Source organism: Branchiostoma belcheri, unplaced genomic scaffold (genome assembly GCF_001625305.1).
Source record: "Branchiostoma belcheri isolate BF01 breed outbred unplaced genomic scaffold, Haploidv18h27 scaffold20, whole genome shotgun sequence".
Lineage (NCBI taxonomy): Eukaryota > Metazoa > Chordata > Leptocardii > Amphioxiformes > Branchiostomatidae > Branchiostoma > Branchiostoma belcheri.
This window is the reverse complement of record NW_017803491.1, coordinates 1,723,629-1,749,967: the sequence shown is the minus strand read 5'-3', so window position 1 is coordinate 1,749,967 and position 26,339 is coordinate 1,723,629. Positions and strand designations below refer to the sequence as shown.

The following is a 26,339-nucleotide window of genomic DNA, read 5'->3' as shown; positions in this document are numbered from 1 at the left end:
AACTCCAGCATATTTATTTGTCTATTCTATTTATTTCTGTTTCATTACATGAAACAACTGGACAGGGTAAGCCTTTTGCCACCCCCCTGTCCATTCCCATCTCTAGTACTTTTAAAGAGCATATGCAGTACGAGTACAGTAGGACCCTGAAAAATTGTATACATACTAGTATGTCTTGTACATGAACAAGCTTAATATCAATCATTAAGGGACATGAACATTGAAATTTGTGTCGCTGTCTTGTCTTGTTGCCATGTTTTTATAAGAAAACCACTTGGATAAGAAGACCACTGTTCCTTTGATCCCTGGGTGGTTGTCTTAGGGAAATATTGACTGTAATTTTATTATCTTGAATGACAAAGTAAAATTGAATACATCCAGGCTCAAACTTCTGCAGATATTGGAATTAAGTCAACCTGACATTCTGATCATATTTACCTCTAAATGCCATTTGAGTCTCTTTATGTCCCAAATTAAATGTCATTTCCACATCACAGTTTACTGTAGACCTCCTCTCGCACAACCAAAGTTGGTGAGATGTCAGCCAAAGTGCAGCAGCCTAGGGGGAAAGAGATACCCAAATTTCTTGGTGAAAGATGATTTTGAAAATTGTTATCAAAGACATTTTAACTTCACTTTTTACTTGTACTATACATATACTATATACACTTACATTAAAGTCTATATGTAGTGATATTAGCATACATGTAGATGTTTGTCGGCACATATTTACCTATGGATTTATCATGACTTAATGTTTATGGATTTGTTGGAACGTCTAGTGTGTAACCTGTATCTTCTTACATTTTGTCTTACCCTGACTGCTTCCCTCATGACCTCAATGAAAAGCAACCAGCAGGCCAATTTGCGTACTAGTGTTTCATAAAATAAAGGCTCAAACAAACAGCCACATGTTGTACAGACCAGACAGTGCCATGGCAAGGTCCAGCTCATCCCTCAGAATTTTCATAACTTGTCTAACACCCTCTTCTCCCTATAGATAAGGAAAGTCAAAATTATGATTAAAAAAACAAGAAATTCACAATTACAACAACACAATTACAACGACACTTCATGGAAGTGTGAATTTCTTTATTTCCTGATGGACTTCTTTTATTTCACCTTTTACAATGTTTTAAGATTCAAGCCTTCTTTATTTGACTTCTATGTGTGCCCATATGCAGCTCTAAATGCATGTATACAGTACTAGTAATCATGGTTGTACCTCTCCTTGGTACTGAATGCCATCTATTGACAACTTTAGCATATTCCCCCTCTCCAGGACTTAGAAGAGCAGTATGAGTAATGTTTCATCTCTTCTAAAACAATTTTAACAATACTAGAAGCCTTCAAAGTATCTTAAATTGACAAATAGGTTAGTTTTTTGCTTACATTGAAGGTAAGCCCCCAGATGACCGGCCTTCCTACAAAGACGGCCCGCGCTCCGAGTGCCAGCGCCTTGAGAGCGTCCGTTCCCGTCCGCACACCTCCATCCAGGTACACTTCCAGCTTGTTTCCCACAGCCTGGACTATTTCTGGAAGTGCCTCAACCTGTGAAGGGTTTAAAATATAAGCAGGCAAACCTCAGTTTGTGATGCTAAAGCATATATTCCCATGATTATACTATAACTGTACAATTCCAACACATTCATGAAAAACCTAAACACTTTCCAGAAATCTGAAACCTCAGATGTCTTGTAAAAAATTGTAACAGGGCCTTTAGCATGTTCAAGATGTTGATTTCCTTGGAACAAGAACAAGCCGTGACACTACCCCTTGAAGTTGTACTTACTTACTTACTTACTATAATGCATTTGTTTAAACACGATTTCTGCATAGATGTACTTGCATGGCTTATGAACGCAAACAGCTGACTCACCGTAGCTGGAACTCCGTCCAGTTGTCTCCCTCCATGATTGGACACCAGAATCCCCTTCACACCTGGATGGTCCAGGGCTATCCCAGCATCCTCTGCTGTCATGACCCCCTTCAGTATGATTGGCAGGTTGGTGATGGAGCTCAGCCAATCAATGTCCTTCCAGGAGAAGGCGGGGTCCTGGGGGCTGCCACCCATCCCATAGTTCCGTCCATCTTTTGCACTGTCCTGAAAAAAAAAGAGAAAGAGACATGTTTCTTGGTAGAAGACGAAGCAAAAAGAAGCTCTGCTTCATATATATATGTGAGGGCCTGCATGGGTGATCCTGGCAATGCTTACCAGTAATGGTAAATTCAGGAGGTTAAGCAATAGTTCATGTAAAATTGATGCGCTTCTTGCAAAAGGTTTTGGCAAGATGTTTGTTGGATTATACAATATTGTACTCATGTCCTGTCTGGAAAAAAGGTGAAAGCCAAAACAAGACTTAATATGAAATTACAGTGTGCGGCATTAAGCTACAATTAATATAGAAATATGTTAAGTTCCAGTCTAAGTTTGAAGTCACCTGTTCTGAGCCGTCCTTCAGTGCGAGAAGGTTGGGCACGGTCACGTGAGAAGGAAGTTGGAACTTGTTCTTGATGTCAGAATACCGCTTACCTACTATTGGAAGGTCTGTCAGGAAGTAAAGAAATCACATGTATGACGACATGTAAGTCAAAATTCATTTTTTTGGCATTTTAATAGGGGCACGTAAAAAAATTGGGTGCAGTGATGTGAAATGCTATTGAATTTAACTAATGTTATCTCTGTTGGGCCAAAGTTCAAAGATTCAAACTTTCTTTTTACCGATGGTGACGACCAATGCCTTGTATCCTGCCTTCTCCACCTTGTGAATGAGACGCTGTGTGAAGGACTTGTTGGGCATGAAGTACATCTGGAACCACTTCAGACCAGCAGGCGAGGCCGCCATGATGTCCTCCGCGGAGCTGCTGGCAAAAGTGCTGACAGCCATGCAGGTTCCCATCTCAGCTGCAACTGAGATTTAAAACAAAACTCAAAGAAGAAACTAGAAAGGCAGCATTTCCATAGCAACTGCATATGGCCTTATCCTAACAAACTACTGCTCTGTTTATTCTTAAACACATATATATATATGGTGAGACGAGACCAACTCTCTTCTGCTACTTGCACCATATAAACGTTATCCAACAATATCATACAGGGTGTCTGCTACAGCACCAGTTACCATGGGGACAGCTGTCTGATCCAGGTCATTGGCCTCATTTGTTTCGAGAAAAAAAAGGAGGAAACAGATAAAAAATAGTGTTTTCCTTCTGTGAAACGGAACTGAATGGCACTTATTTTTAAGGGAGTAGGGATCATTCCACGTACGTTGTAAAGAAATGACCCAAAAATTGTATCATGCTAAAGTTACTAGTACATATTGGAGCTTTAAGATATCTTCTCCTTGCAACCTTTAGCGACACAGATGTCCCCTTGTGGCCAGGCCAGGTCCTGCAGGCCCGCGGGACTCACACCGATGGGAAACTCCACCCTCTCCCCCAGCAAGGTCGTGGAGAGGTCACGACGGGACACATCAAGCAGGAATCTTGGTCTCAGTCGGAGTCTGTTGATGACAAAACAGTCTGGAAGGTTACCTACGATCCTGAAAGACGACTTGGCTCTCTTTCCCAAATTAAATTTCTCGACATAACTATAAAAGTTATGACATATGTAGATACATTTGGAGCTGACATTTGTACACTATACTTTAGAGGTAACCATCCATTCATCCATCCATCCATCAACCATCCACAATCAGTCCTACAAAAATCCATCAATGTCTCTCACTTAAATATTTGTTTAACACAGTAGTTAGCTAACTACATAACTTTACCATCTTACCTTTTAAAAGCGATTCTGTTTTCCGAAAGTGTCTGACATTCTTCAGCCCCGCCTGAGAAGAACTCCCAAGTTGCTTTGGACAGGTGTTTCTTGGAGTACTCTTCGAAGTCATCTACGCACACCATGCGGCCTGACATTGTATTGCACTGCTGCTGAGTAGGGTGTAAAGTGTAAACTTTATATATCGTTGTATATCGTCACAGCATATCGTGTCGTTGACTTCACTAGACCAGGCAGGGCCAGGTTAAACCCAAAGGGTCGGGCCAATGAAAAGACTCTTCTCAAACAAGTCCTTGCTCTTATACTGAACGAAAAAAAAATTAAGTTATATCCCACACTGGTTCCAACAAAACAACAACAAAGCAGCACAACATTTCGGCCTTATCACGGAGTTACAGAAAACACTGACATGACATATATCGTACCTGATGGTCCTGTGATTTCTCTACATGATCACCAGTGAAAACGACGCCAATACCTGGCCCCTGTACCTGGCCATATCTGGTTGTCTGTGAACTCTACATGAACTTTGTACGAAGGTAAACACGACGTCAACCTGTGCTTCTGAAGCATATCGCTAGATGGCGCTTACGTACCGGCTATGATGACCATGACGTCATCTGTCACCATCTTGAAAGGGAAATTTTGCGGTCAGACGCAGCTTCCCCAGTGTTGTTGATGTTTCGTTGTGTATTTCTGACATCTCGGACGTTTTTAAGCAGATAGGGCGTCTGTGCTACCTTTGTTTCTCACAGAAATCGTGTAAAAACGCATCTGTGAGAAGGATTTTGTTGTAGAATACCCGACTAAAGCACCTGCCGCAGTTGTGTTGAAGAAACATATCGACATTTTTTCTCAGCTGACGAACACACTCGAGAACGCAAAAAATGGCTGGATGTCTGGACAACTTCCAGTGGCCCAAGTGCGACTGTATCGAGCTGGGAGACAAGCGGAACGCCATCGCCTCCATATCAGCTGGAATGCTGGTGAGTTTGGGTTTTTGTTTCAGGGAGGGTGGGAGGGGGGCGACCCAGAAAATTATTATGATGCAAGGAAGTAAATATCTATCAAACATTATTTGATTGTAAATGGAAATTGGTGCGTTTTGTAAACGCATGCTGTGTTATGCCTTACTTTTGAATTAATGGATTTGCGTTTCCATCTGCGGAATAAAGTCGTAATTATGTATCTTTTTGTTGGGGGGGGGGGCTATCTATTCAAGGAAACTAGTCATCCATACATGTCATGTGATGATGATGTTGGTTGGTCAGATGACAATAAACAGTTAATCAAACCCACACAAAGCTACTGTGGTCCAGACGACTTACCAGCCAGAATATTGAGGTTCAAAACTTTATAAACAATTCTTTCTTGAATTGTGTTTGTGTGACATAAATATGAGATCCTTAGAGTACTTTAAATTTATAAGTTAATGTTTGTAATTGTAATGTTGGTATTTTTCTCCATCTTCCCAGTTCTTTGCAGGTTGGTGGGTGATCATTGATGCAGCCATACAGTACCCTGAACAGGACAAGCTTCACCACGCCTACCATACCTGCGGAGTCATATCAACTGTGGCCATGTTCATGTGAGTTCCACCAGAGGGCAATGCAGTATCATCACTAGAGCTCTTTCATAAAACCATAAGGTGGCATGGTGGTCTTGTAGGGTTGTTAACTTAGAATGTAAAGGCACTGGGTTTGAATCCCTAAATTTATTTTTTGCACTTTACAGGTGTGTATGTAGCAATCTATTGACCAACAAAAGTGTTGACCTTGTTCTTGCTAAACAATTTTTTATCTGCAGGATAAATGCTGTATCCAATGCCCAGGTGAGAGGGGACACCTACAACACAGGTTGTATGGGACAAACAGGTAAGTACCTGTGTACATACACCTAAGTGCATACACCTAAACACCTGAGTACACACACCCGAGCACCTGAGTAAACACCTGAGCACCTGAGTAGACACCTGAACACACACACCTGAACACATACAATGTACATCTGAACACCTGCCTACACACAGACCTTAACACCTGCCTACACATCTGAATATACACACCTGGACACGAATGTTTGACCAATGTTAATTAATCTTTTTCTGGCACACAAGACAGTGCAGAGTCTGTACATCCAAGACATATTATTGCTTCATAGGAAGAAAACCTCAGATCTTATATTATCCATTTTGTAGCATAGCCAATCCCCCGTCAAGTATGTCATTGTAACTTCATGACTCTCCTTCCAGGCGCCAGAGTTTGGATGTTTATCGGATTCCTGCTCGCGTTCGGTTCCCTCATTGGAGCCTCGTGGATTCTCATTGGTGGTTACGTAGTGAACCGTGAGTTACCATGGCAACAGTAATGCACATTTTCCTCTCCCCCTTCTCACGCCTCCCCTCTATCCAGGTGCCCGGGTGTGGCTGTTCCTGGGTTTTCTCCTTGCCTTTGGGTCACTCATCGCTTCCTGTTGGGTGCTCTTTGGCGGTTATGTAGTCTCACGTAAGACAGCTTTTATGTATTTATTTGATTGCTTGCTTGTTTGTAAATTATGCATTTGAAGGGCTGACCGCCTATTCAAGGTCACCCATCCAGTCTTCCCTTTCCATGCCTTGGTTGCAATCTAACACAAATTGCTCAGAATGCAGTTCAGTACCAGGGTCACTACTGTATGCAAATCACTCTACCCCAGAATACTATAGTAGCTGGACGTTTCAAGCAACATCCACTACTTTACGTCACTAAGTAGTGAATGCTACTTTAAACATCTGGCAGTTTTCAAATCTATCCAGTTGCTTGAGCAACTCAACTGTTTTCTTGTGTATCTCCTTGCCTCAATGTCCAACCTTCATTATTGTGAGAACTGCCTTATTGGGCTTCATTTTGTGGACACTGTTGCATTGCTCTGAAGAACCAACTCTTGGTGAACAGAACTAGAAAAGATAAACTGCAAGACAGATTTTGCTGCAGCATGTTGCACATGTAACGACTGGTCTTTTCATCCACTGATTTCTTCATCTTGCATCTAAGTCTTTTATGGGTCACTTCTTCTTATCAACCACTTTGGCTGTTTCATGTATGTAAAGGGAGACCAACCTCAATATTTGAAAACTTGTTTGAAGAAAATCAATATAAATCAGTTCAACGAAAAGAGTTCATTAGTTTGTTGGAGACGAGTCAAAGGAATGTTTGTTACTGTAAGTCATGGAACTTTCACAGTGGTTTTGTTTTGCTATTGAAAAAATCCTGTGCGGTAGTCATGCAAGGAAGACATGTCCATTGTCATGAATTCACAATGCAGAGGAAACTGTGAAAATAAAACCATTGCGAAAATTTCAAGACTTGGCGTACATGCATCTTTTTACAGGAAAAGTAGTTTACATGTTGACTACATTGTGTAACCATTCCAACTTCTTTCCTAAGCTTGAGAATACAGTCAATACCTCTTATTTATCAAGTGGTGACATTTTCTTGTATTAATGTTAAACATTTATTTTCACCACTCAAGCTTCCACCCTGCACAAGCAGAACCAGTATGCAGGAGTTGCCGTCTTCTTACAAAATGCACTTATCTTCTTCAGGTAAGGATCTAATGATAATAATATCTCAATTATTTTCATGAATTTTTTATTTTATTCATTATTTTTGGCTGATTTTCTTGTTGATTGTGTCAGTGCATTTCCCACTGGCTCTCATAAGGCAACAGACATGTGTAAAGCAGAAAATTGAAGACCTTGGACCTAACTTCGTGTCAGTGCCTAGCAAATGGAAATGACTATGAAAACCCAAGCAAACTCACCCCAATACTCGGAGGTTAAACGAAAACAAAACCTCACTATTTGGAGGTTAAAGTGTCTCTCTATATAGAGCCTGAGTTTTTTTTCTGGTTGATGATATATAGAATTTTTCCAGTTTTCATAGAAGCAATAAACCTCAGTAATGTCTTGAAATACAAGTACCAGTGAGTCTCTCACATGCGTTCTGTTCCATTTTGCAGTGCAATAGTCTTCAAGTTTGGCAGGACGGAAGACCTGTGGGAATGAGGAACAGCTATGTCAGACCAGCAGCATGCTGGGAGGAAACAGCAATAGAATAGCATGCCTGTACAGTTTGGTTGACCTTGACAGCTATAATCAATGTCAGGATCTTGTTAGATGTAATAACTCAATGTGGCATATTTTATATAGATCTTACTAAAATGGAAAGTGCTCATTTTTGTCGGGTGGTATCGGTAGTTATTGATATTATATTACAAAGGTAACAAACTGAAAACAGTATATGATAACTTCTATTGATGTTGTAATAAAACTTTCAGTGTTATTTCAAAAATATATATGTGTATAAGAAAGACCTTTACAATAATTCATGTAATTAGTAGAGGTATGCATTCCTTTTGAAATGTTGGTGTTAGTAACATGTTGAATATGAATCGTTCTTATGATAGCTGTAATGCTAGATATGTTTTCCCTATCCAGCAGAATTTTTTTGCATCTTTTTTTACTTTTCTGTGCATATTGTAAGTTTTCAAGTGAATTTTGTGCCATCTTGTACAGTAAGTGTGTTGAATCCTTTCATTTTTCTGTTGCTTGACTGTTGTGCATATACAGTTAAATACAAATGTAATAAAATAAGGTAAAGTCATAGGGTTTACTGTACTTTAATTAGTTGGGCCATATTTGAACACTTGTTGTGGCTGGAGAATTCATTTAACCATACACACCCCAATTCCTCTGCAAGAGGGGTCCGTGGTAGTACACGGCAAAAAAAGAAGTGATTAAAACATTTCTGGGGCCAGATTTGAGTTCACATTGCCCATAATCTGCTGCAAAATGACATTAGATATTAATATATATCGCACCATATATTCCCTGAAAGAGGGTTGCTAGACTTGAGGGTTTGCCATCTCGACTTCAGACCGGAAAGAAACAAAATTTAAGAGATCATTTTGACGAGGCCCTTTTGATACTTGATACTTGATACGTCTTCCAGGAAAGAAGGCCGTGGCCTGTTATGTCCTGATCTCTGCTCACTCGGTTGCATACCTTCGCTTCTCCCAGTGACTGTCAAGTCTGCTTTTCTTAAGAAACTTATCAGCTTGTGTTCAAATAGGGATGTCTTGTAACTTTAAAAATTGTAACCTGATATTATTCTCTTCTAAGTAATGTTACATGTATATTGCAGCGTGTATTTATACTCAGAACTGTACATAACTTTCAATGAGACTGTAATATTTCCTGATCATTGTAGTGGGTTGTCAAAATGTCATGAAATAGAGAAGGAACAACATTATAGTACTTATTGTTTTGTAGTTCATTACAATGCAAAATTCTGATTTCATTTTATTTCATGCATCCAATAAAAAACATTCTGATGCATTTCATTTCATTTCATACATCCAATAAAAACATTTTAAAAATGCAGGTTTCACCCAGGCGCGGTACATTCTGCTGACGTGCTGTTATCTCAGCATAGTTAAAGACTTACAGCATGGCAGTAAAAAACCCTTGGATGAACGACTTAGTGTTTTGAGACCATAAATTCTTAACATTTCTTTATACAATGTATCATGAAAATATGTACATGTTGAGTGTGCAAAAAGAATTAAACATTATAATGTAAAATCCATGTTTTGAACCTCTTTATTGTATTGGGTGGGCCAGTTTCTTTGCAGCCCAAAGCCTTAGTACCATACATGCCATATGGGCCTTTTTTGCATGAACATCTGTAGTGTAAACCAGCACCTAGAGCGATATGTTAGAAGTTACAAGATATACATGTTCTGTTCTCTACCTAAATTAAGATATAAGAACAGAACAATAAAAATTAATAGAAAATAGAAAGCTTACGTTCCAACGTCACTGTCCTTGTTATGCAAGGTCATACCAATGTAATAGTAATATAACGTGTAATACTGAATGAAATTGTAAGGTGGCGCTTTTGCAAGCTACAGACGTGAGCCTCCATCTGGTTCACCTCAAGCTCTGAAATATGTATGCAAATGAGCTCCCACAGGCCGCCAGAGTGAAAACCGGCTGGATCCAGTCCCAACCAGTTCCAGCCTGTCATGTCAGTTTCGATGCGTAGGGATATCACAACAAGGTGATGCGGTTGGCATGGAACGTGTTGGAACTTGACAATCTCTACTGAAATGAATCCCGGGGTGTTGGAATAGTTTTACTGAAAGAACGATGGTTATTTTGCAACATTTGGACTTTGTAAACGGGAGACACGCCCATCTTGCACGCTGAGCAGCACTTTGGACTGGACTGCTAAACAACACAAAAATTAGTCGACTTGATGAGGTGGAGGGATATCGATTTCAGATGTGCAAAAAGTGGGAAATTTGAATAGCATTCGACAGAAATATAGTACCGGGCATCGAGGTGATGGACTCGGTCAAACGGAACTGGACTGGTTTTTAGAAGAACATTTTTTGGGGGAAGAACATCGTATCGGATGTTTTTGTTTGCGTTTTTAAGGGAGTGCAAACGCGGGAAAAAGAAACTGAGGGCGCGGGAACAATGATGCAGTCAGGGCTTTCCACGGAACATGGTATTCGGCAGAGCAAGGTGTTTGATTTATGTAATTTGAGCAAAACAAAAACATTTTTATAGGTCTCGTTTTTTTACGTCGTTTGGTTAAGTACGTAAGTTATGGAATCACCTGGTATTTTAAGTTTCTAACATTAATGATATCGAATATAGATTTCAGTATTTGACCAAGGACATGTCCTTGATATTTTGACGGAGTGGTTTTGTTTTATTTTCAGACGAGCCCCGGGTTTCTACACTCGAACTCGACCAGCCACACGTGGCCTTTCAGCGCCATTGCCGAGTTGATTGGTGGGAAATTTGAGTCCTTTGTGCATGACTCACTGTTACGTCAGCTCAAAGCCGGGAATAGTCAACTGTATTTGATCTTGGCGTTGGGCGATGTAACGTACTAGATGTAACGTTATGTATGGACAGAACGAAACAGTCTGAGGCGTTTAAGGGTGGGAGGGGGGCGTTTTTAACGAACTGTCAAAGCATGCCACAAACTTGGTTCAAAGAAAAATTTATGAAGCTCAGGTTAAAGATGAGGCAGCTAGTAAAGGAAAATTATCTTCATTTCAAAGTACTACAGTGCAATATTATGATTTTATGGTTTGTATGAATTTGACACCTGTTATGCCTTGCTTGACTGGATGTGATATGGGCAGTGTTATGAAAGAAATACATTATTATATGATAACGATTATATAAGTTACAATAGTATATTAGAAAACACTCAGGTCACTACCAACATTCTAATTTTGACATCCTAGTCAAAGTCAAACTATTATATGTAGTATAGCATATCATATACATATTAGGCCATACTGATTCATTTATATGAATTACATCTTATGAGCACTCCAATTTGATGTGAGCCATCGAAAAAATCGGGGTCAGTCTACTGAGAAAGACCAGAGTAACTGGTTGAAAGCTCTAGTTGAGAACCATTCTTCAATGTGTTGGATCGAAAGTTTTAACATTCTCTATTATTTTTAGACAACGCATACGACCCCGATGTGGCGGCACGGCAGCTTTTCATCGACATGGAGAACATCAGCGAGACGACGTGTCTCACGTTTACCGACAACGGCGCCGGGATGACACCTGACAAACTCCACAAAATGCTGAGGTATTTTTTGCATAGTATTAAAAAGTGCAGAAGGAGGGGGGAGGGGCTTACCAAGGAGCTTTAAAACAGGTTTCAAACCGTGGTCCTGTGGTTAGGATTTTGGACTTAGAATCTTAAGGTTTGGATTTAAGCCTATGAGTATGAATGTGCCCATTTCCAATGTTATGCCCTTGGGAAAGGCAGCATAGGTGAGAAATGCATTTACCAATGAGGTTAACCTCCTTGCATGTACACTAGCCAGGGTGCCATCCTGGTACAATTACTTGAATTAGGCCTGCTTCGTTCATTGCGACTTTGGGAGTGGATGTCATACCAACAAGACTAAGGCCTTGTAACAACATGCACCCTTTTTTCAGTTTTGGCTTCTGTGAGAAAGTGGAAATCAATGGCCATAAACCAGTGGGTCACTATGGCAACGGGTTCAAGTCAGGCTCCATGCGGCTAGGCAAGGACTCCATGGTGTTCACCAAGAACGGGAAGTTCATGAGCGTGGGGTTCCTGTCACAAACCTACCTGAAGTCCATCCAAGCGGAGACTGTCATCGTGCCCATAGTGCCGTTTGACACAGCTGATATCCTTTGCCTACATGCAGAGTACAAGATACACAGCCACGTATATATGTAGCATATATACGTGTAGCCTATGTAACCCAAGCTCCGGGGGGCTCCCTACATAGTCCGCCACCCAAGGGGGCCGGCTGGATGTTGGGCGGCCGGCAAAAGCGATTTAATCAGGCTAATATGCGTGGCTACATGAAAATACAACATATACAGTCACAGTGCTGGTAAGATGTTGGAGGAGGGATTTAGGGAAGGTTCCAGTGGTTGAAACAATTCTGTAACTAACAGTAGTCATAGAAGTGAGTCATATTCGCAATGTACTTCATACATGTACATACACTTATGTGATGAAGGTAATCATTCTATACCAGTATTTGCTTGCATTTATGTTATCTTAGAGTTTCAAGTTGAACATTGAAGTATTATAAGATATCTACCTCTGTCCATCCTCACGTCTACCTTGTCCCCCCAGTGACCAGGAGGGCAAGAGACAAGGTACATGTAGGTAGGCAGGTAGGCCTGAATGTACAAAACTTTCCTTAACAGATCCCACAGATTATGGTTAAGACCATTGACTCTGACCCCAGCCTGGAGGCTATCACTAAATACTCCCTCTTCAAGTCCAAACATCAGCTGATGGAACAGTTCAACAAGATCCAGGGTAGAAAGGGTACCAGAATTATCATCTACAACATCAGGAGGTAAATAGCACTGGTGTATGAGGACGTCGACACATCATTTGTGATATTCAATCTGTAATTTCAGTCGGACAGAAGGTAATCACAGACGATGTACAACTTTCCATTTGTATCTGTTTTTAAAACTACACCGAATGTCACCCATGCATACTGTGTTGTTTATTACGTTGCCTTTATTTCTCCAGAACGACTGACGGGAGGCCAGAGTTTGACTTCTCTGACGAGAGGGACATCAGGATTCCTGACGACACAATCGACGAGCAGGCTGGAAAAAAGTTCCGTCGGCAGGATCGACGACAGGAATACTCACCAGAGTGTGACTACTCCCTCAGGGTGAGCCAGGCGTCGTTTGTTTATTATGTTTACTGAAGGTATTATGTTTACTGAAGGAAAACATATTGTTTTTGCTACGTTTCCTCTTCTTCCTCTTCTTCTCCAAACCAATAAAGGTCAATGACCTTAAACCAGATGGCAAAGCAAATGCATAATGTTTACCTTCGCATATGGTCTGCTCTGTTATTTCTTAATCAAATACATTCATATATATATTGTCAGACAGGAGTATAAATCCCTCCTACTATAATAAAATTGCAACATTATGTAATTCAACACCAGTTACCATGGTGAGAGATGTCAACAAATCATATTGGCCAGGTCAGAGGTCAGTGTTTGGAACGGAAGAAGAGGAAATGTAGCAAAAACAAAATGCTTTCCTTCGGTAAACATAAATACAGGTTTGACTATTTCCACACATAGATCAATACCAGTATTACCCCCTGGCCCTCGCTTTAAAGTTTATCTCCAAAATGACTGATTTGTTTTGCTCTTCCAGGCTTACTGCAGTATTCTCTACCTCAACCCTAAGATGCAGATCATCCTGCGAGGACAGAAAGTCAAGACCCAAAAGATTGCCAAGAGCCTGAACAACACTGAGAGAGACGTGTATAAACCTCAGTGGCTGGTGAGTTGAACTGTAGTTTTGTGTTGTTTGTGTTTATACAAGTGGACAACATCATCATTATACCAACAAGTAGCCCAACAAATGCTGATGAAAACATTAGCAACCTGTATTTCGCTCTACTGCCCCTCTCCCCCTTTTGAACTTTCAAATAGTCTAGTACTGATGCAAATATTCATGATTTGTTTCCACAGCCCAAGTCAGTGAAGATCACCTTTGGGTTCAGCCCACAGAAGCATCACTACGGCATCATGATGTACCACAGGAACCGGCTCATTAAAGGGTACGAGAGGGTCGGTCCGCAACTCAAGGTTCGCACCTTCCCTCATCTCTGCCAAATGTCTCCAATGTCGTGCAAATCTTGAAATGTTCTCAGTGGTTATGTTTTAGAAGTTGAATGGAAATCATGACACCAAGAATATGTGTTTTGAGTGATTGTATGATCTTAATTTCTTGTCTCTGGATAGGATGCCAACACACGACACGTTTGAACTTTAAGTGATTTTTGTGACTGATATTGCAGTATGGCAGACAGGGTGTAGGAGTGATAGGTGTGATTCAATGTGACTTCCTGCAACCCACCCACAACAAACAAGACTTCGACTACACCAAGGAGTACAGGTAGAGTAACAGTTCCTTACTTCTTTTTTTTCAAATTCTAGACTTTTGAAGGGTCACCGGGTTTCTTAACAGAAAGGAACACTCATGAAAAGTATTTGAAAAAGGACGGCCTTACTCACAGCATAGCAGATGCAAATCACTGTGTAGGAGCCCTATAGCTCATACTATATATGCAAGCCAGAACATTGATATCCCTGTGTGTCCATCCCTCCGTAGGAGCACCATAGCAGCCCTGGGCTTAAAGCTGACAGACTATTGGCTGCAGAAGAAAGGTCAAGCATCCTTGTCAAGGTCATCATCCCCAGCTGCAGCTGGAGGATCAGAGGAGGATGAACCTGCGTGAGTACCGCTGTGATTGGCTGAATTTTAATTTATTCAATTACATGTACCTCATCAGTAAGTCTTTGAACTAAGTTGTGATGGCTTATGATGCTAAAAATTGCTGTATTTTGTTAGCTTAGACACTCTAAAACAATAGTTGCCTAGCTGGAGATAGAACAGGCATCAGCGAAATAAAAGGATTAGAGCTCTCCTCACATGTAGCAGACCATGGCCTCCCAACCTTCTTGATCTCCAGACCAAGGTTGGGAGGTAGTCATGAGCAGGGTCATCTGTTGTTGGAAATTGGTCAACTATGAGTTTTGAAAAATCACAGTCAGGAAAGTCATATTAGAGGAAACTGAAAATGCTAGAATAGAATGGAGACCAGGCTACTCTCAACCCAGCACTAACCTTGGTTAGGCAGTGTTTATGAGCAAAGTCATTGGAAGGTCCTAGAATGTGAAGGGCTTTAGTTGAAAGAAACTGCTTAACTTCAAAAACCTGTTATTTTTCCAGGCCCACCCCAGACCAGCTGTGGGTCCAGTGTGATCACCCGGACTGTCTGAAGTGGAGAAAGTTACCAGAAGAATGGAAGAATAAGAAACTACCAGACAAGTGGTACTGCAACATGAACCCTGACCCAAACTTCAGGTACAGACTTCATACACGGTGGCAATTGCAAAGTCTGCCAATGAAACATACACTTCAAGGAGCACTAGAGCTGGGAGGAGGGTGTTATTTTCCAATATGAAATAATATTAGAAAGTAAAGAATGCATCCTACTTCACAGTATACAATTAAATACCCACGACTAGTAGCCGCACACACAGAAATAGGCATCAGCTCTCTTGAAAAACCTGTAACTACCCTCTAAACAATCCAAGAATGCACTGCACCTTTGGCTCAATGCAATGTGATTGAAAATGTTAGGTTTACAAATACATATTCTATGCTGGGAGATTGAAAAGGTTAGGTTACACGAATACATGTTCTATACTGGGAGATTGAAAAAATGGTCTTATTAATATGTTATGTGATACCTTAATTCTGAGTCTCTTTTCTAAATTCTCTTTAGGTGAGAGAACTTTTTATGTTGGATCTAAAGTTTTAACTCTAAACATGTAACTACCAACACAGATGAACTTTCATGATAGTTTAATTCTGAGTCAGTAAGATTTACTTTAGTCTGTTCCTTCCAGGGCATGCTCTGTCCCTGAGGAACCTGAGGATGACCCTGATGAGGAGATAGCAGGTCCTTCTTACGACAAGTCTGTCAAGAGACAGCTGTGAGTTCATCCTTCCTTCTCTGGGTCAATTGTCGAAGTAGCATGAAAGTTTACATTGATGAAGGTTGGACATCCAGGTAAACAATAAAGATTGAATTGTCTTTATATATGTGGATAAACAGTTGTGTGTGTTTTATGTGTTTTATGCAAGCATTTTAGTGTTCTTGTGTGCACCCTGGACTTGCAATTTGTATATAATACCTGTGTCCTTTTTTGGCAACAAATCTGGACAGATTTAGACAAAAGTCATTCTGATTTGTGCCTTCCAGGGAGCGTGAGAAAAGAGAGGAAAAATACAGAAAGGAACAAAAGCAGCGGATGGAGGTAGGGATGTAAAGAAAACTTTTAACTTCACTAGAATCTTATGTTTGTAATTATAACAGTGCAGCAATGTTCAACACAACATTTGTCATATTACAGTAGCTACACACCTAGCTGCAGTACCAATCAGAACCAGCCCTGAAAAAGGTGCCAGACCATCACTGAAATATCAAATGAAAATACCCACTGTTTGTTGTATAAATGATCTTCTTAATTTACACATCGCTGTTACATATTTGCATAATTTGGCATCTCTGTGTTACAGATAGAAGAAAGGGAGAGACAGCTGAGGCAGAAGGACCTCCAGTTGCAGAGACTCGGTGCACAGATTCAGCAGAGCATCCAGACCCAGGCCGCGGACAAGAAGCCATCACACGCAGAACTGGTGCGAGCAGAGATAGAGATGAACAGGAGAAAACAGATGGAGACCCAGTACAACAAGATGGTGGTCGAACTCAAGAAACAAGAGGTGAGGACAAGATACAGTCAGCATTTCTGTCAGAGTTTGATCTTCAGAAATATGAAATCAAAAGATTTCAGACCTCTGGGAAGTGTTTTGGGTTTTTGTAAAGACATTGCAACTATGAAGGGGGTTGTATGGCTGTTTATTACAAACAGCCAACTACTTCCTGAATTTCTCCTTGTGCCACCCAAAACCAGTACGTGCTGGGTCACCTTCAGGCGTAACCTCCCTGTCAATCAAAAATCCACCCACTCTCCCTGCAACCATGTCTGCTGGACAAGCATACACGCAAACCCACGGACAAACCCACCCAAGAAAATACTTCCTTCTGTACCTGAAAGTAACTAAATGTATGTTGCTTTTGTGGAGTTTTTTTTAATTCTCTATTGAGTGGTAATTTGATTTTGCATGTTCTGCCACAGAACCAGCTCCAAAAGCAGCGAGATGATCTGTTACAAGCCCAGCAGGTGGCTCATCACTGGCAACAGAGAGCAGAAGCAGCTGTAAGAATCCAATCTTCTTAAACACCTTGTTTCCTAGAAACATATTACACTAATCTGAATTGTAAATGTTTGTGTTTGCATTTTTGCATAAAAGGCAAAGTGTGCTACACATGTACTCTTTTTTAATGAAATTGTTTTACTATCTTATATTTTGATACCCATACAGAGCCTGTGTTACAATTTATGACTTTCTTCTTCTTGTGCTTTCTTGTGTTTTGTTTTTGTTTTATGTGCTCATTTGGTTTTTGGGTGTGACTTTGTGACTGAACTGGTTTGGGTGGTGCAAACTCCTCAATAGATTGTTCATTCTTGTAGGCTGTCCTTTAAAAATGATAACCATCCAAGTTCAACAATGACAGTGAATAAGGTGATAATAAAGTTAAAGGTTAAGTATTTTGCCTTGCAGGTGACTGGTTATGGGAGTCTTGTAGGGTGTAGTTTGTAGGGTGTAGTTTGTTGTGTTTGCTGTTAGGGATGGTTGGGCCTCCTCCCCAAGAGCCTCTGGCCATACACCTCTAACTCAAGAGCACCATTCCCACTCCCAATAGGAGCTCAGGATTATTTATCACTATAAAATCAACCCAAATTCTCTCTCACTATGGAAATCAGTCATTACAGCCTCCAACAGTCCAACAGTATGGTAACAGACAGCTCTCAGTCTGACAATAATTGGTCCATGTTACCAAATATAAAATATGATGAATCAACAGGATAAGATGTTTCCAATTCTCCTGACTTAGAGGTGTTGGCCATCATTGATCAAGCTTCTTGGGGCCTGACCAGTGGATGGAAGGGCTACTAGAAGTGTCATGTAGTCAGGCTAGGTTTGGTAGGGGTCTGAAACTAGTGTATTTTCTGTTGAAAACTTTCCTAGGCAACGATGAAGCCACCGGAGCTCCAATCTCCGGGACGGCACGCTTCGCTGCCTCAGGCACAGCAGGAGAAAGCTGGTGACGGGCAGTTGCAAAAACGGCTGATCGCTCAGCAGGCGAAGCCCACAGAAGGACAGGTGCAGAAATGGGAGCTAGTGGGACAGCAGCTTACCAGTAGCACTGTAAGGCCAGTGAGTGCAGCTTTAGGGCCTGGTACCATCACCCAAACTGCTAGGACACCAATAGAGGTGGTAACAATAACTGACTCAGTAGCTAGGAGTGAATCAGGAATGGCAGGAAACCAGAACAAATCACAACCTACTTTAAACTCGCTAATTCGATCTGCATTAAATGTAGCATCAGCAGCAGTAGGTAGTGGCTCATCTGCATGTACTGTTGAAGCAAAGAACAAGTCTACACCAGTCATTCCTAATGCAGTTCCTAAGTCTACCAGCCAAACTCTTCAAACTAAAGATTCCACAATGATGAGGGTCACAAAGGTGCAAAACGAAGGAAAGGTGCTAAAAATCAGTGCCATCTCCAAAGATGGGGAGGTGATGAACATCACATGCCCTCAGCGGCAGATGCCAGCGTTGGACCAAAGCAAACCCATGTACCTTCTTGTTCCCAAAGCCAGCAATGCTGCCCTGAAAAGTGGCACGTTGGGGTCAGTTCAGAGTAACATCAGAATTGTTGGGCAACACGTGGCCTCCACGCAGCCAACCGAAGTAAGTGGCCCGAAACAGGCACAAACCTCAGGGACAGCTCAGTTTGACAACAGGCTCACTGCCAGGCAGTCTGAGCAGGAAACACTGTCAGGGACATCCAAGCAAGTTCAGTCACAGGTGAATTTGCCAGAATCCTCCAAGGTGGCCAATCACAATCCATCCTGTGTCCTTGAACAGGTTTCCGCATCCCAGAGAACACCCAGACAGCCCCAGGCTGGTCCTTCAGGGTAAGATATTCCTCTTTTTTTAATGAATTTGCTTAGTGCAAGGCCAAGAGACCACTTCTAGACACTGTTAGTGGAACAGCATCTCTTCTCCCTAAGTCAGAAACATCAAGCTTGATTTGCAGAGAGTGAGGACTAACTTCATGATGATGGTCTTTCTTTGATGTTCCTTGAAAATGTAATGGTAGACAGTAATTCAAAGAAACCAGAGTTTCACATTTTTGTTTGTTCTTTTATTTGTCTCTTTAACTGAATGATTTTTTTCTTCCTCTCAGGGTCGCTTCCCAGAAAAGACCAGCATCAAATTCCCTCCAGAACCCTTCATCCAGCAAAGTTCCCCGTATGGACGACAGTGATGACGATTGCATCATCATCGACGACAGCAATACAAATTCCACATCATCTGTGACAGTGAAGACAGAGATCTGTCACATCGGTGTTCAAACAGACCCCGCCGATGTAGTCAGAGTTAGCGCATCAACCGTCCGGGAAATCGCTACGCTGTCGACCGTAGAGCAGCGTCAACTACTCATGGAGCAGTCGAAGAAGCTGAAGATGTTGAGAAGAAACGTCAGCAAACTTATCGGTGTGCTGGTGCCAGAGCTGAGCCTGGAGGATAATGACATTGACATGGAGAGCGATTCAGTGGACGAACTGCTCAGACAAGTGCTGGAAGCCAACAAGAACCAGTGACAGGGGGGAAAAGACTAAGAGGACTAAGTGTTACTTGGAGGTAGTCTCCAAGCCGATGTAGCCATTCAGCTCATTCTTGATGTTTTATACTTATTGTCAAAACCTTTAGTGCTCATTTCTAGTGTATTTTTCACCACCCTCTGTAGGTTGCAAACTAGCCAGCTAACGTCTCTGGCATATTGTTCAGACTATTTGGTGAGTTTCTACTATTTTTATAGCAACCCGGGAGTCTTGCAGAGGCTCTTTTTTCATGTTTTGCACAAACTGTTAAAATACAATACCATACTAGAAACGAGTACTAAATGTTGCAGAAACAGGCATAGAATGAGTTGAACCCTCACTGCTTGGAGATTATAAATAGGGCGTACTTCTAGCACACTCTAAGATAAATAACTACACATACTACTTTATGGAAATTCATAATACCAAACATACAATTTTGTGATGTGTACAGTTTATGAACGATATGACTTCCAAAATTCCACATAATTTATTTTTGAGAATACATGAATACGAGTGAGGGCAAGGAGCCGTTACAAATCAGAGGGCAGCAAGGCTAACCCTTCAAAAGAGATGTGTAAATTTCTCACAACAGGTTATTGTACCTGAACCAAAAGGTGACCATATAATTATAGTACCATAACTTTACCAACATGTCAAACCAAATCCATTCTTTGTTCATGGGAAGCACAAATATTCGTCTATGCTAGGCAGCTCAAAGTCATACCTCCACACCGGACGCATGGCCAGAAAAGGTTTTATGTGCTTTTTGTACACACAATGCAGATGAAAGTGTAATTTGGACTATTCTACATTCCCTTGGTATCCTTGATACATATTTTCTATTGTCTCATAATATGTTATGTCTATCAAAGTACAAGATATGGATCTTGTGTTACAGTTAATGTTGTATACTAATATTTAGTATTTTATACTGTTTGCATCAGATATTGACCTTCCACAAGTTTCATACAGTTCAGTTTAGCTCTGTTGTTTTGGCAGGTGCTTCATACTGAAATGATGTTATGTCAGGAAGATGTACCAGTGAACATATGCCTTTCTATTTTGATAAAATAAATCATCTTCGTAAATATCAAGGTGTTCATACTCTATTAGTATTTGTATCAGTACAAATAGATCAAACACAGCTTGTTTGATATTTCTTCATTTTTATACACTTGTATTGTATTCATGGCAACATACTTCTACACCATTGTTTGCATAGTACTCTGACCTATATTTCTCAAACAAACCAGCATTACATTTACAATGATGATTTAAATTTCTCTCTTTTAACAAAACTCATAATCAATACAAATTAGATACCAAAAGGCTGCCTTGGCATGAGAGCCCCTTTCACATGTTCAGACCCTCCTAGGATTAAAGTTTACTCCTGAACATTCTCCACCAAGGTGTAGCCCAGAATCTGTCCTATTTTACCATTTTTAGCTCTAGTTTGCTACCCTGATTTTATCCCTCTTTGATAAGTTTTAGCAGCCTAACAGGGATAGTAGAGGTCTCCTGATTGGCTCAGCCGAACCAGTGGTCTCCCTGGCAGTCTCTGTTCCAGGCGGTCTCACACAGCCAGCACCACTCGTACCGGCACTGTGCCCGGGGGCACGTCATGTGCATACATCCACCTGAAACAGAATTGACAAGGTCAGCCAAAGTTTTCCCTTCTGTACATGCACCACATTGCTGTTGTCAGTAGCCAATAGTGAGCAGTGTCTGTAAAGCCATAGGGAAGGAAGAATTCAAAACCGGCTGAAGTATTGTGATTGGATGGCAAATGTGGCACCTCCAATGTTGGTCATGAAAACAACATTTATACCTCTTGGCAACACTCCCTAACCATGGACATTGTTGTACTGCCAGGACTTTGGAACTGGTTAAACTCACCATTTTTTTCCACAGGTACCTTGCAGTTAGGACAGGGTTTGGTGGTTCTACTGACAGTCTCCTCTGACTCTCGCTCCCAGCGAGACCTCAAGGCACTCTCAGGGTCTACTGCATACCTCTGGAACCAACAACTCATGAGATCAGTCTACAAGCAATCACTTAGTACGGTTTCTCAAATGATACAAGGCACACATGATCAGAAGTACATGTACATGCAAAAGAGCACGTCGGCAGAACGTACTGCACCTGCGTGAAACCCGTAATGTATTGTGCATAGCACTTTGACAGAATGTCTTGCATAAGGTTGTATTCGCGCATATAAGGTTAACACTCCGTCTGTAGTTTCCAAATGTTATGTTGGAAAAGATATCTTCTGCAACAGGCAAAATTTTGATGCAACGTTGACCAAAAATCCACCGAAAACCGTGAAAATACAGGGTTCTGCGCAGACGCAGTACATTCTGCCGACGTGCTATGCAAAAGGAACTCACATTCTCTGCTCCAAAAGGCTGTTCCATCTGTGGCCTGCACTCCCCCTGGTGGAAGGGTTCAAGGCAGTCTTTGCAGAAAACAAACTAGCAGGAAAACAAAACAAACATTTACAATATAGTAGCATCATTCATAATACATTTATATCTGGTTCTGGATTTGTAATACATGTAACAAGCTTAACAAGAATAATCTTTTTTGGTAATACATGTAACTTGAAACAACAAAATGTGAAGAAATTATTTGCTCTTCTTTGTGTATGAAATTCATTGAGTCATCTGTCTGTCATTTAGAAGATGCAGCCTCTAGTGGAAAGGGGATGTAACCTAGTGTGATGGAAACATGGTGTAACTACTTACCCCACACCCCTGTGCTCCCTGTCTCACACACTCCACCCTCCTGGTGTCCCCCTCAGGCAGCAGCCCCGCCCCACAGCCCCGCCCTGGGCACAGGACCCCGCCCATCTGCAGAACACACTCCTCTGTTCCAAACCTCTGGTAACGGTCATACTGTAGAGGTACAGGAAACAAACAGGCATGGCTGTAACAGACGTATCTTCCAATATCTTAAGAGAGCAGTGACATTGAAATAGTGAGGTTCAACTGAAAGTCCTTATTCTGGAAAGTTACATATATAGTATGTTCACTAGTATTTTACATACAGTCAAATTAGTGAATGAATTAGTACGAGTAACTGGTCATACTGCAGCAATAGACCATACAGGAAACAAATATTCAGCGTGCTATAGCCGGCTGCCACTGTGCTACGTGCCTGCGAAGCTGGAGTGTTATGCCAAGGGGCAGTCACTGGGTATACCGACTATACAGATACAGAAACTGGTGTGTTATGTCGAGAGGCAGTTATACCAGCTATACAGATACATCTGGTGTGTTACACCAAGGGGCAGTTTTACTGGCTATATAGATCCAGAAACAGACAAGGCTGACTATCAGACTGTTTCATCCAACAAGAGAACAATGGCATTGAAATAGTGGCCAAAAGTTCAAGTTGAATCTTTTGCTCTTCCAGTTATATACATACATGTGGTATGTATAATAGTAGACTAGTATGATGTTTTTCTTACAGACTGACTAAAATGTTGATGGTTCTCACCTGTTCATCTCCCAGGACTCTAAAATGATGAACTTCTTTGATCAGGGAATCCTCACACTCAGCTGTCAGAAAAGAAAGATTTGTGTTGGTTACAACCATCAAACCTCAGACCTTGTTACAACAGAGAGTCACTGTTAAAAACAATGGCAAGATTTTCACTTGTTTTTCTTAACTCCAAGCCTTCAGACATTTCAATGTTATCACTGAAATGTAAAAAACAGCTTTACAAGCTTAAAAAAGGACTAGACTGTTAAATTGTTATTACCTGGACAGGGCAGGGTGTACCCCAAAGTAGCATCTTGGACAAACTGTCTGTCATTCAGCCTGGTGGTACAGTAGGTGTTGAAACAGTCCAAGCATGAGGTGTGGGCGTCTTCACACTCAAACACTATCAGTGGAGTGCTGTGGAATCGGAAATAATGGTAGACACACTGTCTTGAAACATTTCCCCTGCTGAAGTAGCTTTTGGGCATCAAATTTGTATTGTTTACCACGGGGTTAGGTAGCAAGGAGAAAGTTTAAGTTTGCTTGACTTATGTAAGGTTTGCTGTAACATCAAACAAGCTTTGCTATTTTTTAGGAGTGAGAAAGGAAAAAAAGGAATGATCTCAAAGCTACTATTTAAGATTGATATTAAGGTTAAAGGTCTCTGTGACAAAGACTCTAAAATGGGAGATGGAACCAGTGCTGGAAAAAAGTACCTGACTTCCACACACGCCATACATGGTACGTCCTGGGTGTTACTCTTGATCATGTACAGGGCCACTGCAGTATCCTCCTCCAGTGTAGGGTGGGCAGCACACTTAAAGTAGAACTCCTGTTGACATAGTCAATCAAATTTGCTTTTATGCAACTCATTACATGGGCAACTATTTGGTTGTATAAGATGCAACATTATATGTAGACCCTATCTATGAAAAAAAGTGCTCTTAATTGTTAAACTGCTTTTGCATGCTTAAGCCAACCTACAGCGACAGTTCCTTGGCAACCCTGTGATTGACATCTCCCCTGGATCCGCCCTGGTAACAGCACATCATCCCAACTGCCAGGGCCCTGTGGCAAAAAAGAAAGCACATTTTACTACACTCTCAATTGCAATTCTATATGTAAACTCTGACAATACATGTAGTTCAAAACATTTAGAAATGCCAAGGAATAAGTGAAAGATAAGTAAATTACTTCAGTCTAAATTTATACTAGTATTTGCAAGAAATCTGCAACACTTTACAGAAGTTGATGACCGCTGACACATGACCGCTTCTACATAAGGACCACCTGGCCACCAATGTGACAACTTTGTGATGGTCCCTTAGATATTTTTCCAATTGACACAAGCATTAAAAATCCTGACTATAGTAACCACCTGTCAGTCCTGAGTGGTCATCTTGGGCAGTTTTGACTGTTACCTTACATCTACAACTTTCACTTTCATCAGTGTGCCCCACCTACCCTGTTGAGAGTGAGAGTTCCCTGTCTGCAGGTAGCACACCTGACCCTGAGTTTCCCAGGCTGGACGTCCTTACACTGCTGCTTACAGTACACAAAGAAGTGAGGAAGTCTGCGGGCTGAAACAATCAAGGTTTTGACGGATTAGCATCTTCCCTCAACTTCCAGGAACTTTATGAATTACATTAGAATGGATGATTACTCATACCATTGTACAACATAACTAAACTGTTACACTATGGTTTATATTTCATGTACCATGGCATGATTAACAGTACACATTCCTGGCAACCATACCAAGTCACAATACCGTCAATCAACTGCAACCCAATCTCTGCCAACTCTTCCATTTACTTATGACTTTGCTTACTTAACTATTACACCATCCTTCTAACTCTGGAACCTAAACATACAAGCGCTGCCCAAAACAACACTTCCATTCCAAAGTTTACAGTACCTGCCCCCTGTGTGGTGCTAGATGCCGAGGCACCATCTTCTGGTTCGTTCAGGTCCACCCTGGTGAGAGACTGAGGCTCTTCAGGGGTACTGGAGGAAACCTGAGCTTCTACAGAGAGCTGTGGACGGCCTCTGACCACATGGACAATACTGTGACTGGCCAGGTCACACTCCTGATGGGAAGAAATGATATAGGAAATCAGAAGCTGAGACAAGTCACAGCAAAAGCACTTTTACGAAGGTTTTGTAGGTTGTTGAATATGAAGGCTGTGTGCAATTTGGATATATTGGGGTACTGGGTTAGATGTCTGTTCTACAAATTTTGATACTTTATCAGGCATTTTGAATAAATGTCTCTCATCATTCAATTTTAACCTTAACGTCAAGGTAATGGGTAAGGTATAAATACAACACATGTAACGTTAACTGACTGAGAGTAGCTAGTAGCAATAATGACATGTTAGCGGTCTAGAATATTTTTGAATAAGTGCTGAAATGCCACCTGTCTTGCACACTTTGTAATATAGGAAATAAAGTATTTTCAAAACTTTGTCCCATACCCCAATGATGAAGGAATCCCTGAGCTCCCTCCCCGCGAAGATGATCCTGATCTCGGCGGGCGGGACCTGTTGTCGTGCCGCCAGCACCTCCTTCAGCCGCCCGACGCTCCAGGACGAGTCCACGTCCACCGGGAAGCTGTGGTGAGAGTTGAACCGCACGAAAACCTGCATGTCTGTCGACATTTTGGGCGGTCTGACAAACCCGGAAGTAAGTCTTCGAGAATTGCTGCGTCGAGAAAAAAATCAACGAGCGCTGCCGCCCAGTGTCTTGAATGGCCGTTTATAGAATGTTGCCTGACGCACAATGATTCACTTTACGAGGAAAATTATGTATCTTCTGAGCGGTTAGTTGCTAAGACGAGAATTTGACGAAAATCCATAAGCAGCAGCAGCAGACGAAAAACTTGTATCAGGGCGCCATTTTGATCATCATCATACGTCATCGCTGTGACCTTATTTTGACCTACTTGGTTGTGCTGTACCTTCTCCACTATTGTGACTTCCTACTAAGTTTTCATGTATTGACTGAGTAGTGACTTATCTTATACTAGTACAACTTTCCCCTTCTTAAGTGTCCATATTCTAGGACTCCATGTTAAGCGTCAATATTCTAGGACTCCTCAAACATAAAAGTTTCAACGTTCAACATCCCCATCACTATTAAATCTAGCAATAACAAG

General features: G+C 41.3%; 4 protein-coding genes across 6 annotated transcripts; 2 read left to right on the top strand and 2 right to left on the bottom strand.

The window, feature by feature from the left end:
* Positions 1-99: 99 nt before the first annotated feature.
* On the bottom strand, positions 100-4,367 carry LOC109469272 (hydroxyacid oxidase 2-like). Of its 2 annotated transcripts, none has more exons than XM_019767772.1 (9): positions 4,207-4,367; positions 3,782-3,933; positions 3,352-3,503; positions 2,723-2,911; positions 2,442-2,548; positions 1,880-2,104; positions 1,393-1,551; positions 925-994; positions 100-559 (listed from the first exon to the last, which is right to left on the bottom strand). In XM_019767772.1, exons 2-9 carry the CDS (start codon positions 3,916-3,918, stop codon positions 492-494), a joined length of 1,107 nt encoding a protein of 368 aa, XP_019623331.1. In that variant the 5' UTR covers positions 3,919-3,933; positions 4,207-4,367; the 3' UTR covers positions 100-491. The 2 variants fall into 2 exon arrangements, with proteins under 2 accessions (XP_019623331.1, XP_019623330.1); XM_019767771.1 differs by having other exon boundaries at positions 3,782-3,930.
* Positions 4,368-4,372: 5 nt separating this feature from the next.
* Positions 4,373-8,738, top strand: LOC109469306 (transmembrane protein 50B-like). 2 transcript variants are annotated; one of them, XM_019767812.1, is made up of 6 exons: positions 4,373-4,767; positions 5,257-5,369; positions 5,588-5,655; positions 6,193-6,285; positions 7,292-7,364; positions 7,781-8,738. In XM_019767812.1, exons 1-6 carry the CDS (start codon positions 4,669-4,671, stop codon positions 7,824-7,826), a joined length of 492 nt encoding a protein of 163 aa, XP_019623371.1. In that variant the 5' UTR covers positions 4,373-4,668; the 3' UTR covers positions 7,827-8,738. The 2 variants fall into 2 exon arrangements, with proteins under 2 accessions (XP_019623371.1, XP_019623372.1); XM_019767813.1 differs by lacking the exon at positions 6,193-6,285 and adding an exon at positions 6,033-6,125.
* A 1,098-nt stretch (positions 8,739-9,836) lies between these two features.
* On the top strand, positions 9,837-19,899 carry LOC109469246 (MORC family CW-type zinc finger protein 3-like). Its single transcript, XM_019767723.1, has 17 exons — positions 9,837-10,352; positions 10,553-10,625; positions 11,316-11,448; positions 11,805-12,019; positions 12,562-12,709; positions 12,892-13,039; positions 13,539-13,667; positions 13,859-13,975; positions 14,188-14,285; positions 14,502-14,624; positions 15,123-15,257; positions 15,806-15,892; positions 16,162-16,216; positions 16,479-16,682; positions 17,099-17,179; positions 18,957-19,006; positions 19,279-19,899. Exons 1-17 carry the CDS (start codon positions 10,305-10,307, stop codon positions 19,694-19,696), a joined length of 2,262 nt encoding a protein of 753 aa, XP_019623282.1. The 5' UTR covers positions 9,837-10,304; the 3' UTR covers positions 19,697-19,899.
* Positions 19,823-26,085, bottom strand: LOC109469260 (E3 ubiquitin-protein ligase parkin-like). Its single transcript, XM_019767744.1, has 11 exons — positions 25,660-26,085; positions 25,101-25,272; positions 24,647-24,762; positions 24,167-24,250; positions 23,899-24,014; positions 23,463-23,599; positions 23,198-23,259; positions 22,444-22,593; positions 22,087-22,170; positions 21,596-21,713; positions 19,823-21,336 (listed from the first exon to the last, which is right to left on the bottom strand). Exons 1-11 carry the CDS (start codon positions 25,840-25,842, stop codon positions 21,227-21,229), a joined length of 1,332 nt encoding a protein of 443 aa, XP_019623303.1. The 5' UTR covers positions 25,843-26,085; the 3' UTR covers positions 19,823-21,226.
* Between the last annotated feature and the right edge of the window lie 254 nt (positions 26,086-26,339).

Excerpts from the sequence above, each read along its gene's own strand:
- LOC109469260 (XM_019767744.1), bottom strand. The coding sequence starts at position 25,842 with ATGTCGACAGACATGCAGGTTTTCGTGCGGTTCAACTCTCACCACAGC. Across the intron at positions 24,015-24,166 it reads GTTGCCAAGGAACTGTCGCT|GAGTTCTACTTTAAGTGTGC; the intron begins GTAGGTTGGCTT and ends CTATGTCAACAG. Across the intron at positions 23,600-23,898 it reads ATGGCGTGTGTGGAAGTCAG|CACTCCACTGATAGTGTTTG; the intron begins GTACTTTTTTCC and ends CCGATTCCACAG.
- LOC109469306 (XM_019767812.1), top strand. The coding sequence starts at position 4,669 with ATGGCTGGATGTCTGGACAACTTCCAGTGGCCCAAGTGCGACTGTATC. Across the intron at positions 4,768-5,256 it reads CCATATCAGCTGGAATGCTG|TTCTTTGCAGGTTGGTGGGT; the intron begins GTGAGTTTGGGT and ends CCATCTTCCCAG. Across the intron at positions 5,370-5,587 it reads TCAACTGTGGCCATGTTCAT|GATAAATGCTGTATCCAATG; the intron begins GTGAGTTCCACC and ends TTTTATCTGCAG.
- LOC109469246 (XM_019767723.1), top strand. The coding sequence starts at position 10,305 with ATGATGCAGTCAGGGCTTTCCACGGAACATGGTATTCGGCAGAGCAAG. Across the intron at positions 14,625-15,122 it reads TCAGAGGAGGATGAACCTGC|GCCCACCCCAGACCAGCTGT; the intron begins GTGAGTACCGCT and ends TTATTTTTCCAG. Across the intron at positions 19,007-19,278 it reads CCCCAGGCTGGTCCTTCAGG|GGTCGCTTCCCAGAAAAGAC; the intron begins GTAAGATATTCC and ends TCTTCCTCTCAG.
- LOC109469272 (XM_019767772.1), bottom strand. The coding sequence starts at position 3,918 with ATGTCAGGCCGCATGGTGTGCGTAGATGACTTCGAAGAGTACTCCAAG. Across the intron at positions 2,912-3,351 it reads GGACATCTGTGTCGCTAAAG|TTGCAGCTGAGATGGGAACC; the intron begins GTTGCAAGGAGA and ends TTTAAATCTCAG. Across the intron at positions 2,105-2,441 it reads TGAAGGACGGCTCAGAACAG|GACAGTGCAAAAGATGGACG; the intron begins GTGACTTCAAAC and ends TTTTTTTTTCAG.